This window comes from Zingiber officinale, chromosome 8A (assembly GCF_018446385.1).
Source record: "Zingiber officinale cultivar Zhangliang chromosome 8A, Zo_v1.1, whole genome shotgun sequence".
NCBI classification, from domain to species: Eukaryota; Viridiplantae; Streptophyta; class Magnoliopsida; order Zingiberales; family Zingiberaceae; genus Zingiber; species Zingiber officinale.
The window spans coordinates 45,700,371-45,713,186 of record NC_056000.1 but is presented as its reverse complement, the minus strand read 5'-3'; the positions used below and the strand labels follow the sequence as shown (position 1 = coordinate 45,713,186).

General features: G+C 39.3%; 1 protein-coding gene across 1 annotated transcript; it reads left to right on the top strand.

Moving 5' to 3' along the window:
* The first annotated feature begins 4,797 nt into the window (after positions 1–4,797).
* On the top strand, positions 4,798–12,366 carry LOC122008780 (alpha-mannosidase 2-like). The gene is made up of 4 exons (XM_042564620.1): positions 4,798–5,453; positions 5,646–5,795; positions 8,131–8,163; positions 9,266–12,366. Exons 1-4 carry the CDS (start codon positions 4,857–4,859, stop codon positions 12,002–12,004), a joined length of 3,519 nt encoding a protein of 1,172 aa, XP_042420554.1. The 5' UTR covers positions 4,798–4,856; the 3' UTR covers positions 12,005–12,366.
* Positions 12,367–12,816: the final 450 nt, after the last annotated feature.

Genomic DNA, 12,816 nt, shown 5'->3' with positions numbered 1-12,816 from the left:
GTGAGTGAAGCCAGGTGAAAGACCTAGTGAGTGAAGCTAGGCAATTGGGAAGTCCTAGTGAGTGAAGCTAGGCAGGAGAAAAATCCTGGTGAGTGAAGCCAGGTGAAAGACCTAGTGAGTAAAGCTAGGCAATTGGGAAAGTCCTGGTGAGTGAAGTCAGGCAAGAGAAATCCAGATGGGTCAAGGTTGACCAGACATCTGGTGAGAGTCCAAGTAGGTCAAAGGGATTGACCGGATACTTGGCACGAGGAAGAAAAGTCCAAGTAGGTCTTAGGGAGTGACCGGATACTTGGCAAGAAGAGAAAAGTCCAAGTGGGTCAAAGGGATTGACCAGACACTTGGTGAGAGAGTCCTAGCTGGTCAAGGGTGACCGGATGCTAGGTCTTATGTACCAACAAGTCATGGTTGACTAGATGTTGGTTTAGGGGGCTTTGAGCAAAAACCAAGATCTGGATTGATCAGCCGATTGATCTAGCAGGTTTGGATTGATCCGTGGATTGATCCAGCAGGTTTGGATTGATTCGTGGATCGATCCAGCAGATCTGGATCGATCAGTGGATCGATCCAGAAGATCTGGATCGATCAGTGGATCGATCCAGAAGATCTGGATCGATCCACCGATCGATCCGGTGAGTCCCCGCGAAAAACTCGGATCGATCGGTGGATCGATCGAGGTCCCAATCGATCGATGGATCGATTGGGGAGAGCGATGCGGGATCGATCCGTGGATCGATCCAAGTTTTTCCAGAGCACTGGATCGATCCAAGCCTCCCGATCGATTGGGAGCATTCCAATCGATCGGATTAACCGTTAGCGTCGATTTAAGCCGCAGGCGTTTCCTTCGGCATTGCTTCACCGATTCATTCCAGATTCATCACAGTCTCTCGATCTTCTCTAACTCTCACCACCGATTCTTGAAGGTTCTTGGAGGTTCATCCAAGTCAAGAGGCGATTTACGAGAAGAAGAAGAAGCTAGGGTTTTTACTGCATCTCTTGTAAGCTTTTGCTTATTCTTTACTACCCTTTCTTCTACTTGTATTGAGAGTCTTGTAGGGCTTCTCCGCCTTCGGTAGTTACCGAAAAGGAGTGTTTATTAGTGGAGGTGTGTGTGTGTGCGTGGATCCTTGGACTAGTCACCTCTTGTGAGGTGGATACCAAGTAAAATCCTATTGTTAGCATTGTTGTAGTTTGTTTCTTTGTATTCCGCTGCGCATCACTTTGAAGAAACAAGCAACGAAGCTCGACGAGCACACGCGAAGCTATTCACCCTCCCTCTAGCTACTTTTCGGTCCTAACAGGAAGAACCTCCAAGAACCTTCAAGGACTGGCGATTTGGAGCTTAGAGAGAGCTGTGGAGTTGCTGTCGAGGATCTGAGATGAATCGGTGAAGCGCTGCCGAAGGAATCAAACGACTGCGGCTTTTATCAACGCTAACGGTCGGGTCCCGATCGATTGGATTGCTCCCAATCGATCGGGGAGGCTTTGGATCGATCGACAGATCGATCCAGAGCACCTCTGTGCTCTCGGTAAATTGCCTGGATCGATCGGCTGATCGATCCAGGGCTTATCGTGCGAAATTACAGCTCCCAATCGATCCACTAATCGATTGGGGTATCTGGATCGATCGATCGATCGATCCAGCGCTGTTCTGTGCGATCGTGCACTTGTCCCAATCTATCCACTGATCGATTGGGAGGAGGTTGTCGCGAAGACTCGCCCAATCGATCGGCTGATCGATTGGGCATGAACCAATCGATCGGCTGATCGATTCAGCTCATGATTTCTCTCTAAAATCAAGTCTAAAGCCTCCTAAACCGACATCTGGTCAACCATGACCTGTTGGTTCATTGTGCCTAGCATCCGGTCACCCTTAACATGCTAGAACTCGCTCACCAAGTGTCCGGTCAATCCCTTTGACCCACTTGGACTTTTCTCCTCTTGTCAAGTATCCGGTCAATCCCTTGACCTACTTGAACTTTCACCAGATGTCTGGTCAACCTTAACCCATCTGGATTTTCCCCGTGCTTGGCTTCACTCACCAGGACTTCTCATCTGTCTGGCTTCACTCACCAGGACTTCCAACTGCCTAGCTTCACTCACTAGGACTTTCACCTGGCTTCACTCACCAGGATTTTCTCACTGCCTAGCTTCACTCACTAGGGCTTCCACCTGGCTTCACTCACCAGGATTTTCCTACTGCCTAGCTTCACTCACTAGGACTTCCACCTGGCTTCACTCACCAGGATTTTCACTCTACCTAGCTTCACTCACTAGATCTTTCACCTGACTTCACTCACCAGGATTTTCTCTCTGCCTAGCTTCACTCACTAGGTCTTTCACCTGGCTTCACCTACCAGGATTTTCCTTCTGCCTAGCTTCACTCACTAGAACTTTCACCTGGCTTCACTCACTAGGACTTCCTCACTGCCTATCTTCACTCACTGCCTATCTTCACTCACTAGGTCTTTCCTTCTGCCTGACTTCACTTACCAGGTCTTTCCAGTAAAGTATCCGGTCAACCTTGACCTACTTGACTCTCCATCACAATCTCCACACATGAACAATTGCACCTGCAATCTTCATGTGTTGTCTACATGTATTGTCAAACATGTATTGTCAAACCATCAAAACATAAACATTAAGACTCGAGCTTGACCCAATTCAAGCCCAGTCAAACTAGGCCAACCTTGACCTAGGGAATATTGCACCAACAATCTCTCAACAAAATACTAACAGAATGTAACCTGACTTGGTTGATCATATCAAAATTATCATGGGATATCAACATATAGAATTTACCCTTGTCCAACTGAATCAACAACAAGAACAGTAAGTTATTCCTTTTTTTCTTTTCTATTTCATTAACTGAATGAAGAAAGGAAGGAAGGAAGGAAAGAAGGAAGAAGAGTGGTAAAATATCAAGTTGTTAATTTTGATAATTATTTAGATTGATTATAAGGAAGTGAGATCACAAATAACTTTTTTGACTTAGAGTGATAAACTTTGAAATTAGATCGTTGCTTCAAACAACTAGAAATCAAGGCTAATGTTAAAATTTTTAAATTTAAATTCATTTTGAGCTACTTAAATTAAAATTGTAGATTTTAAGATCATGAAAATTGACTTTACTAATGTTTGTAATTTCAAAAATCACTCCATAATTAAAAAAATCTGACTATGCCTATGGATGCTGAATTTAAAAGAATAATATTATGCGTCTAGAATTAATTCTCAGTAATTGATGATCTAAGATTTATTTTATTATGTGTTTGATGTTTATGTATTTATATGTATATTTCTCTATATCTATAGAGTTGATATTAGGAGATCGTTAATGTAACGGATGTATAACTTTTTACAAAAGATTAATATTATTATGGTATTAATTTTTAAAAACTTAGTACCACTTAAGACTACGTAAACTTTAAAATCAGTGCACATTTATTCTATTTTTGTTACAGTTGTGTTATGTTTTGAATGCGGCACTATAATGGTAATGCTGTGAATAATGATTGTTTTATATATATATATTATATATATATATAATAGTAGTATTATGGTATGATTGTAAATATCTGTTGGAGCTATCAATCGGATTATTAATTAGAGTAAAAAATAATATTATTTATTCTAAGTGGTCTAATAGTATCAGTCTCAAGTAAAATATTAACAGATAAATTATAATGATATTTTATATAGTACAATAATCTTTTATATAGATACAATAAATTATGATGATATTTTATACAGTACAATAATCTTTTATATAGATACAATTAGCGCTGATCGGATGACTAAGAGTTGGGTGATACAATCTTACTGTTGACCAAATAATCAATATGGTTGAGTGTCTTAGGTGGGTTGACCGTGCCAATCAAGCCGAGTACAAGTGACATGGTAGGATGGATTCGATGGTTCAATCGAGTTGACCAAGTAGTGATTCTAGACAAAATTCGTTGGAGAGAACAAACAAATTGATCATGTTCAGTGGACTTGTGAGATATCTAGGTTGATCATGTCTCAGGGTGTAATATAAACGATGGATATATAACATCCCTCACGTCATGATCATGAATTAATTCTTAGGAACTGATGAATTAAGATTTATCTTATTATACATCTAATATTATTTATATTTACCTCTCTTCATATCTATGAGATTAACACTAAAGAGTCATGAAGATGACAGATTTATTTTTTCATCTAGGTTGATCGTGTCAATCCAGCTAAGCGGGCTGATATAAAGGTTAGGTAGTCATGCTAATTGAGCCAAATGATCAATTAGAGAGTAGACTAATCGAATCTAACGTACCAATTGAATCGATTGAGAGAGTATATAGGAAATTAGTTTTTGTAATATACTTATCGATTAAATATAGAATAATTTTTTATATTTATTTTATTATGTGACTCAACAAAAGTTAAATATTATTAAAATTACGATAAGCTAAACGTCATTAACTTGAATAATTGTTATTCTAAATTTTCTGTGCAGCACGCAGTGTAAGGAGCTCATAAATTTGGCCCCTAAATGTTATTAAATTTCACTTCACCTCCTTTAGTGCAGCCATACTTTTTTAGCTGCTACAGCCCCCAAATTAACTTATTTTCATTTGACCCCACTTTGCCGAGTCTTGTAGTTAGTAGATTCTCATATAAAGCCATCGGTAAGGACATGAGAACTTGATTTGACTTTGAGGAGAAATAAAACTTTTAAATTGTTGGAGGTAAGTGAAAAGCTGTAGTAAACTTGGGACTTCGGAGGGGCAATGAAATTTCCTCGAAATGAAATACCAATAAAAGGAAAGATCGACGTCTTCGGTGCCCTTTTTGGTTTCTTTCTATAGCTACCTCCGATGGATTTCTTCTCCGGCGGCCGGCGTGGCGGCGGGGGTGGCGGCGGGCTCCTCCCGTCCACCACCGCCACCAAGATGAAGGCCATCCGAAAGCCATCCACCTCCTCGTCCCGCCGCCGGGGCCGGATCCGTGACCTTCTCCCTCCGACCTCCTCCTTCTTCACCATCGGCCTCGTCATCTCCCTGCTCTTCTTCCTCATCGTCATCCTCATCTTCGGCGTCCCCACCCCCCTGTCCTCCTCCCACTCGAAGCAGCGGGTTCCTCGCCGCACCGTCCCTCGCAGGCCCCTCCCTTCCTCGGAGGGCAGCGCCGAAGGGGGTCTTAGGGCTATCGCTGAGTTGATTTCGTCGCCGGCTTCTGTAGATATCACCACCAAGGATCTGTACGACCGGATCGAGTTCTCGGACTTGGACGGCGGGGCGTGGAAGCAGGGATGGAAAGTGACCTATCAGGGTCATGAATGGGACGATGAGAAACTGAAAGTCTTTGTGGTTCCTCATTCTCATAACGATCCAGGATGGAAGTTAACGGTCGAGGAGTACTACAATCGTCAGTCGCGTTACATACTGGACACCATCGTGGAGTCTCTCACAAAGGTAGATCCATTTTCAGTATGTCCTTTGTTATCTTCTGCAACTGCTGCCAAGTAAGTGACTATTAGGATATCTGATCCTTTTAGTAAGATTTTGTCTATGATTCAGTAGTGGATGCTATTCTACTGGGTATTGTAAATCAGTCTCAATTTGCTACTGTGGTACTTTTTGAGGAATCTAAAACTTTTGTTGCAGGATTCTCGTCGTAAGTTTATATGGGAAGAGATGTCTTACTTGGAGAGATGGTGGAGGGAGGCATCCAGTGATAAAAAGGAAAACTTCATCAAGTTGGTTAAGAATGGGCAGCTAGAGATTGTGGGAGGGGGTTGGGTGATGAATGATGAGGTAAGACAACTAGTTGATAATTGTTTTGTGTGTTAAAAGTGCCAAATTGTTGCAGAGGCCTCTGATCATACACGTGAACTCTTAATGAGCTGATGCATGTTGAATATTTTCCTTGTCTTAAATAGCTTTTCTAGGAACTTTACTCCTCTGCTTTGTGGCGAGTCTATCTTAGCTTATCTTATCTGACTACAAGAAACCACGCCGGATACACACCACAATTGCCTTCCACAAATGATGTTCATCTATTACAGTCTCACAGAAAGGGTTCTTATTGGTGAACTAGAAAAATTCCCTTCGGCCTCTTTCAAATGTTACTATGTGACAAATACTACTACTCTTAGCCGCATTGGAAGTAGTTTATAATAAGCTCATTTGGCGTATAAAACAAACATGATACCAGTGAAACGAACTGAAATTAATATTTCAAGGTGAAAAATCTGTCTGATCTCTATCTTATTGAACTGGCCTAAGATGTTGGCTGAACAGTGTATCATTAGATCATTTGGCTTTATTTAAAAGATTGACACTGATGAAACAAACTGATCCGAATAGTGGTGTATGATAGGATCATCTCTCTCTCTCTCTCTCTCTCTCTATATATATATATATATATATATATATATATATATTTATGATCCTAATGAAACAGAGAAGTGAGATGAATAGTATTTCAAACACCATTTGGCTTATCTTACAAAATCAAAGTGACCTGCGTATTGCATGGTGAACTGTCCATCTTATCTCATTCAACATGCCAAAAAATTTACATATAGGCAGGCTTCAGATATTTAATAGTAAGTGACTTAAAGAAATTACATGAGAATAGAAGCCTCCTGATCCTTCTTTCTTGATACTTCATCTTGTACAGCATCTAGGAGGAAAGCGGCTTCCAGTCATCTAGTGGTGTTGTAAACTTCAAAAATTTTATGAAATTTTTTTATATTGCTTATGTAAGACTTTCTTTCGAGTTTCAACTTCATTGATGGATACTGTAACATTAGACCATTTTGCTTTAGTATATTCTTTTGTTTGAATAAATTATATCATTAGATTTTATTCATTACCTTTATTTGTCTACTCAAGGTTTATGCTTTTCAAAAATTATTTTGCTTTTCTATACTGTACCTGTCAGATGAGAGAGTTGAAGAAAACATTTGCTATTTCTGCATAATTTACTTTAGATAGTAGCTCTATGCCCCTATCATTATCTCACTGTTGTCTCTCTTGTAAATATGTTGATATTTCTAATTAACCCTTGCAATAAAAATAATAATAATATACTCTTTTGATAGTGTGATACTATTCTTATGCTTTGGTTTGCACCATCCATTGTGATGAAAGCTTTCCAGTACCTCTTGTTCATTTACCAGATCCTAGAGTGGTTACTTGCTTTTTTGATTGACAAATGCATAGGGGATTTGCCATACTAAGGTGTTCTTTCTAGTGCCTTCCTTTTTATTTTTCATCACCTGAAAATATCCATTATTTCTAGTATGTACCATATAATTCTCATTACATGATATATTATTGCTTTATTTGGTGTATTTTGCACTAACCATCCTTAAAAAGTGTTTTTTTTTTCATTTGATACCCCTAGAAGTTTGAAAATTATGCTTGCCACCCATAAGTGACTTGCTCGATTTATAACTAGTGTAACCTAACAAGTATTTTACAATTTTTTATACTATTTTATAACATTTTCATCTGAAATTTGAAGAAAAAAAAGAAAAATCTAATCCCCACACTTGACTCTTGACTATAAAAATAACTTTGCTTCTCCACCTACTTAACCCACATTTATATTGCTCTTCAATGCTACAACTTTGTCATCGTCCCTGCCTCAGAGCCAGTCTTCTTCACTTTCTTCCTTTTCTCACCTTTGTCTTCCCCATTCTCATCCTCTATTCTTTTTCTCTTCTCAATAGATCCCTCTCAAGTCTCAACAAATGAAAGGAAGTTTCCTGTTTATAAGGCGATTGAGGCTTATCAGTGAAGGAAAATATTTGAGAGATTTTTTTTGCAAAGATTAGCTGTTCTAATCTGATTGAACTTTACTAAAATTGGCATCAATGCACCTGGAGTAGAGTCAGCGTGTTTTTTAGTTTTGCAGCACTAAATAAACACTTAAATATTGATGACATGTATGAAAGTATTATAAACTAATGTGAGGTTTATAAGTTATCAGTTGAATGGACCGCTCGAGGTGCTCAGTGAAATTTTAAAATCTGTGAGATTATTAAGCTCATGTGAACTTTTAAAATTATTCGGTGCAATTTTCCCTCAAAATATTCTTTTGTACTAAGTTTTCTGATGCCAATATTTTTGTTCTTTGCAGGCCAACTCCCATTATTTTGCTATCATAGAACAGGTATGATTTTTGTCTTATAAAGACAATTTTACTGACTTATTGGAACATCTTTCTCAGTGTTTGTTTCAATTGTATTCACTACATTTTTCTATAGAATCTTTATGTTTGTTGGCAATTTATTAGACAATGAGTGTTTTCAATGAGGGGATGTGACCTTTGAGCAATGATCCAATCAGCATGGTAGGTCATGTTGGTGCTTTGAAACTCGGTCTTGGAAGAAAACCTGTCAGGGAGCAACTTCATGCTAAGAAAACTGTTTTGGGATTTAAAAATTTCGAAATCTGGTTAATTGGTTCAGAGCATCCAAGGTTGACCTTTATGATAATTTTTTTGGTTTTAAGTAAAAAAAATCAAACTGATGTTGAACTAATTCCGGATTGAACTTTTCAGACGTGTGGTTTAGAAAACATTTGCATCATGGCATCTTATGTAAGATTCACATATCCACTGTGCAAACGACAAATATCAAAACAATGGCATTTTCCAACTTTGTTTCCTTAGTTTTAGGCAATCAAGGGTCAAATATTATAGTGCAGTAACAATGCTAGTTGATTTTTACTGAAAAAAAAGTCCATGTTATTAATTTTGTCTAATTGTGATTAACAATTTAACATTCATTTGAGAAGGATAGCCTGCAATGACAATGCAACAACAAAAACAACAAGCCTGTGTTAGTCTTAAAATTTTGAGGTCGGCTACAAGATCGTTATCACTGATTACCATCTTAAAATCCATGCCCAAAGAACGGTTTTCTTTATATTTTTAGAATGGAAAAACAAAAATTCATTATCCAAGGCACCAATCTGGGCTAAAACATGATACAGGTGGGTTTCAAAATGTTTGAACTGATTGAACCCTATTTTCGTATTTTACTCAGTGAAACTATGCCCGTTTAGGTAGTTCATGTATTCTTCAATATACGAGATTCATATGGATGTTTGTTATTAATTGCATCCTTGGTGACCACATATGTTAATTCTTAATCCAATATAATATATGTATGTCTGTTCAAGTCTTACTATTTATCTTGCCTACTATCTGTTTTAATTTTTTTTTTCTGATATGATTCTGGGGATTAATCCTGATTTTAAACTGGATTCAGATTACAGAAGGAAACATGTGGCTTAATGATACCATTGGCGTTATTCCCAGAAATTCTTGGGCCATAGATCCATTTGGTTATTCAGCCACAATGCCTTATTTGCTACAGCGTATGGGTTTCCGTAACATGCTAATACAGAGGACTCACTATGAATTGAAGAAAGAGCTAGCTTTGCATAGAAATCTAGAATACATTTGGCGGCAAAGCTGGGACAAGGAGGAAACTACAGATATATTTGTTCACATGATGCCATTTTATTCCTATGATATTCCTCATACTTGTGGACCCGAGCCAGCTATTTGCTGTCAGTTTGACTTTGCTCGGATGCGTGGATTTAGTTATGAGGCCTGTCCCTGGAGGATAGACCCAGTTGAAACAAATGCTAACAATGTACAGGAGAGAGCCATGAAACTTTTGGACCAATATAGGAAAAAATCAACCTTGTACAGAACAAATACCCTTCTTGTTCCTTTAGGTGATGATTTCCGTTATATTAGTATCGACGAAGCAGAAGCCCAGTTTAGGAACTATCAAATGCTTTTTGATTATATAAACTCCAATCCCAGTTTGAATGCTGAGGTGATGTTTGGTACTCTTGAAGATTACTTTAAAACCCTCCGTGAGGAAGCAGAAAGGAAAAACTTCTCCCAACCTGGTGAGGTGGGATCTGCTGAACTTGGTGGTTTCCCGTCTCTCTCAGGTGATTTCTTTACTTATGCTGATAGAAACCTAGACTACTGGAGTGGATATTATGTTTCAAGACCATTTTTTAAAGCAGTTGATCGAGTATTGGAACAAACACTCCGTGCCTCAGAAATCTTAGCTGCATTAGTTTTGGGTTACTGTCAGAAGCTTCATTGTGCTAAACTACCTATCAGTTTTGCCCACAAATTGACTGCTGCTAGGCGGAACTTGGCTCTTTTTCAACATCATGATGGGGTTACTGGAACGGCTAAGGATCATGTTGTCATAGACTATGGCACTAGGATGCATACCTCTCTGCAGGACCTGCAGTTTTTCATGTCTAGGGCTGTGGAAGTTCTTCTAGGCGATCTACATGACAAAGCAGACCCGACATTGCTGTCTCATTTTGAGCCGGTGAAAAGTAGGTCAAAGTTTAATGTCCTGCCAGTGCACAAAGTTCTTGACCTTAAGGAAGGGGACACCCACTCAGTGGTTCTCTATAATCCGTTGGAGCAAACAAGGGATGAAATTGTAATGGTTGTTGTGTCTCAGACTGATGTTTCTGTTACGCATTCCAATGGGTCATGCTTGGAGAGCCAAGTATCTCCCAATTGGATGCATGGCACCTCAGATAGCTCTAGCATGCAACATCGTCTTTATTGGCGAGCCTCTGTTGCTGCAATGGGCTTGGAAACCTATTATGTTGCTCGTGGATCCAGGACCTGTGGAAAAGCTGTGCCTTCTGTATTGAAGGTGTTCTCTGATGCCCAATTTTCTTGTCCGTCGCCATATGTTTGTTCAGATATTACAACTGACGAGGTGCAGATTCATAACCTTCTTTACACACTAACATTTGATGTAAAGAAAGGTCTTCTGCAGAAGATAACTCACAAAAATGGCAAACAAACTAATGTTGGGGAAGAGATTAATATGTACAGCAGCTCTGGCAGTGGAGCTTACTTGTTCAAACCTATTGGAGAAGCTAAACCTATTATCAAGGAAGGTGGCAAATTTATGATTTTGGAAGGTCCACTGGTCCAGGAAGCTCTCTCTATTCCGAAGACAGAGTGGAAGAATACACCAATTTTCCATAGTACAAGGATCTACAGTGTGGAGAACACAGTGCAAGAATTGGTCATCGAGAAGGAATACCATGTGGAACTTCTTGGTAACGAATACAATGAGCGTGAATTAATTGTTAGATTCAAAACAGACATTGAGAATAAGAGGGTGTTCTATACTGATCTTAATGGGTTTCAGATGAGTCGAAGGGAGACGTACCAGAAAATCCCTCTGCAAGGAAACTACTATCCTATGCCATCTCTTGCTTTTATGCAGGATCCATCTGGTCACCGGTTTTCTGTCCATTCTAAGCAGTCACTTGGTGCAGCTAGCTTGGAAGAAGGTTGGCTAGAAATTATGCTTGATCGCCGATTGGCTCACGATGATGGGCGTGGTCTAGGACAAGGGGTGATGGATAACCATCCTACGGATATCCTTTTCCACATCCTCACAGAGTCTAATGTGTCTGCATTACCTGCAAAGCATGCATTGTTGACACTCCAACCATCAGTTCTTTCTCACCGAGTTGGCGCCCACTTGAACTATCCAATGCACGCATTCGTCAGCAACAATAACCACAAACGAAAGTCCAACCTGCTTCGTCAAACTTCATTTGCCCCATTATCTTCGTCATTGCCATGCGACTTGCACATAGTCAACTTCAAGGTTCCACAGCCTCTGAAGTTCGCACAGGCTGGTCCTCTCACTGCTAGATTCGTAATCTACTTGCAGTGGAGAGGATGGGATAGTTCATTCTGTAAAAGAGGCGGATTGCCATGTTCGACTATAATGGAGGAGCCAGTGAACTTGTTCTATGTCTTCAAGGATCTCTCTGCTCTGAATGTGAAAGCAACTACTCTGAATCTACTACACGACGACCCTGAAACCATGGAGTACATTGAGCAGTTGGGAGATGCAGCTCAGGAGGGAAATGTGCTAATACAGCCGATGGAAATACAGGCCTACAAGTTAGATCTTCAGCCACAAACTTGAGTCATGCAATGCGAACTTCTTACGCGGTCTTGCGAAAAAGACGTCACCATCCTATGCCTCAAACGCAGTGAACTTAGGTCGCCTGGTCCCTAACATTGTGAAATGGATTCACAGCAATCTTTTCTGGATATTGACTCAAACACATGCAAGTCAAAGTTGGAAACCTCTCATAGCTATTGGTTTCAAGATCCTCGAAATTGAACCGGAGGCCGATAATATGAATTTTTCTTGGAGCTCGTCAACGTTTTGAGTTTGTTATGTACTTTAGAAGGCTATTAAACATAATTTTGTATGGTAATTGGACCGGCTTAGTGGCAGGTTTCATGTTGAGACTTTATTAAGAAATATGCAATTTGCAATGAGTTTCTAGACGATCATGAGGTGCATGCTAGAAGGTGGTATGTTGACATGTGAATATGGTGAATTGTAGCTTGAGAATGGATTTCTGCTCCTTGCCTTACGAATTAATATACATTCAATATTCTAAGGTGATCAAATAATTTACATGATGAATTTATAATTTGGCTCCTTTAAGATACGGGACAAGTATAAGGCTGTCTACTTGCGAAATTTAAATAATACTTGTAAAGTTAAATACACCTCAAATCATGAGAAGCTGAGGTGTTGTAAGTGATGATAGCCTCCTTTACAAGGGAGAGAAAGTGAAAAGAGTACTTTTAATTTAAAAATGAATAAATATGCACTTTTATCTTAATTATCATCTGAAAGACACCTCATCATCTTTAATCTACTCATTGTACATCGAAAGGTGAACGACTTCAATAAATCAATTAAAATTGTTCATTTTTTAT

Bases quoted from the DNA above. Each gene is read 5' to 3' on its own strand.
- LOC122008780 (XM_042564620.1), top strand. From the start codon at position 4,857: ATGGATTTCTTCTCCGGCGGCCGGCGTGGCGGCGGGGGTGGCGGCGGG. The intron at 5,454-5,645 runs GTAGATCCATTT...CTTTTGTTGCAG, and splicing joins TCGTGGAGTCTCTCACAAAG to GATTCTCGTCGTAAGTTTAT. The intron at 8,164-9,265 runs GTATGATTTTTG...AACTGGATTCAG, and splicing joins ATTTTGCTATCATAGAACAG to ATTACAGAAGGAAACATGTG.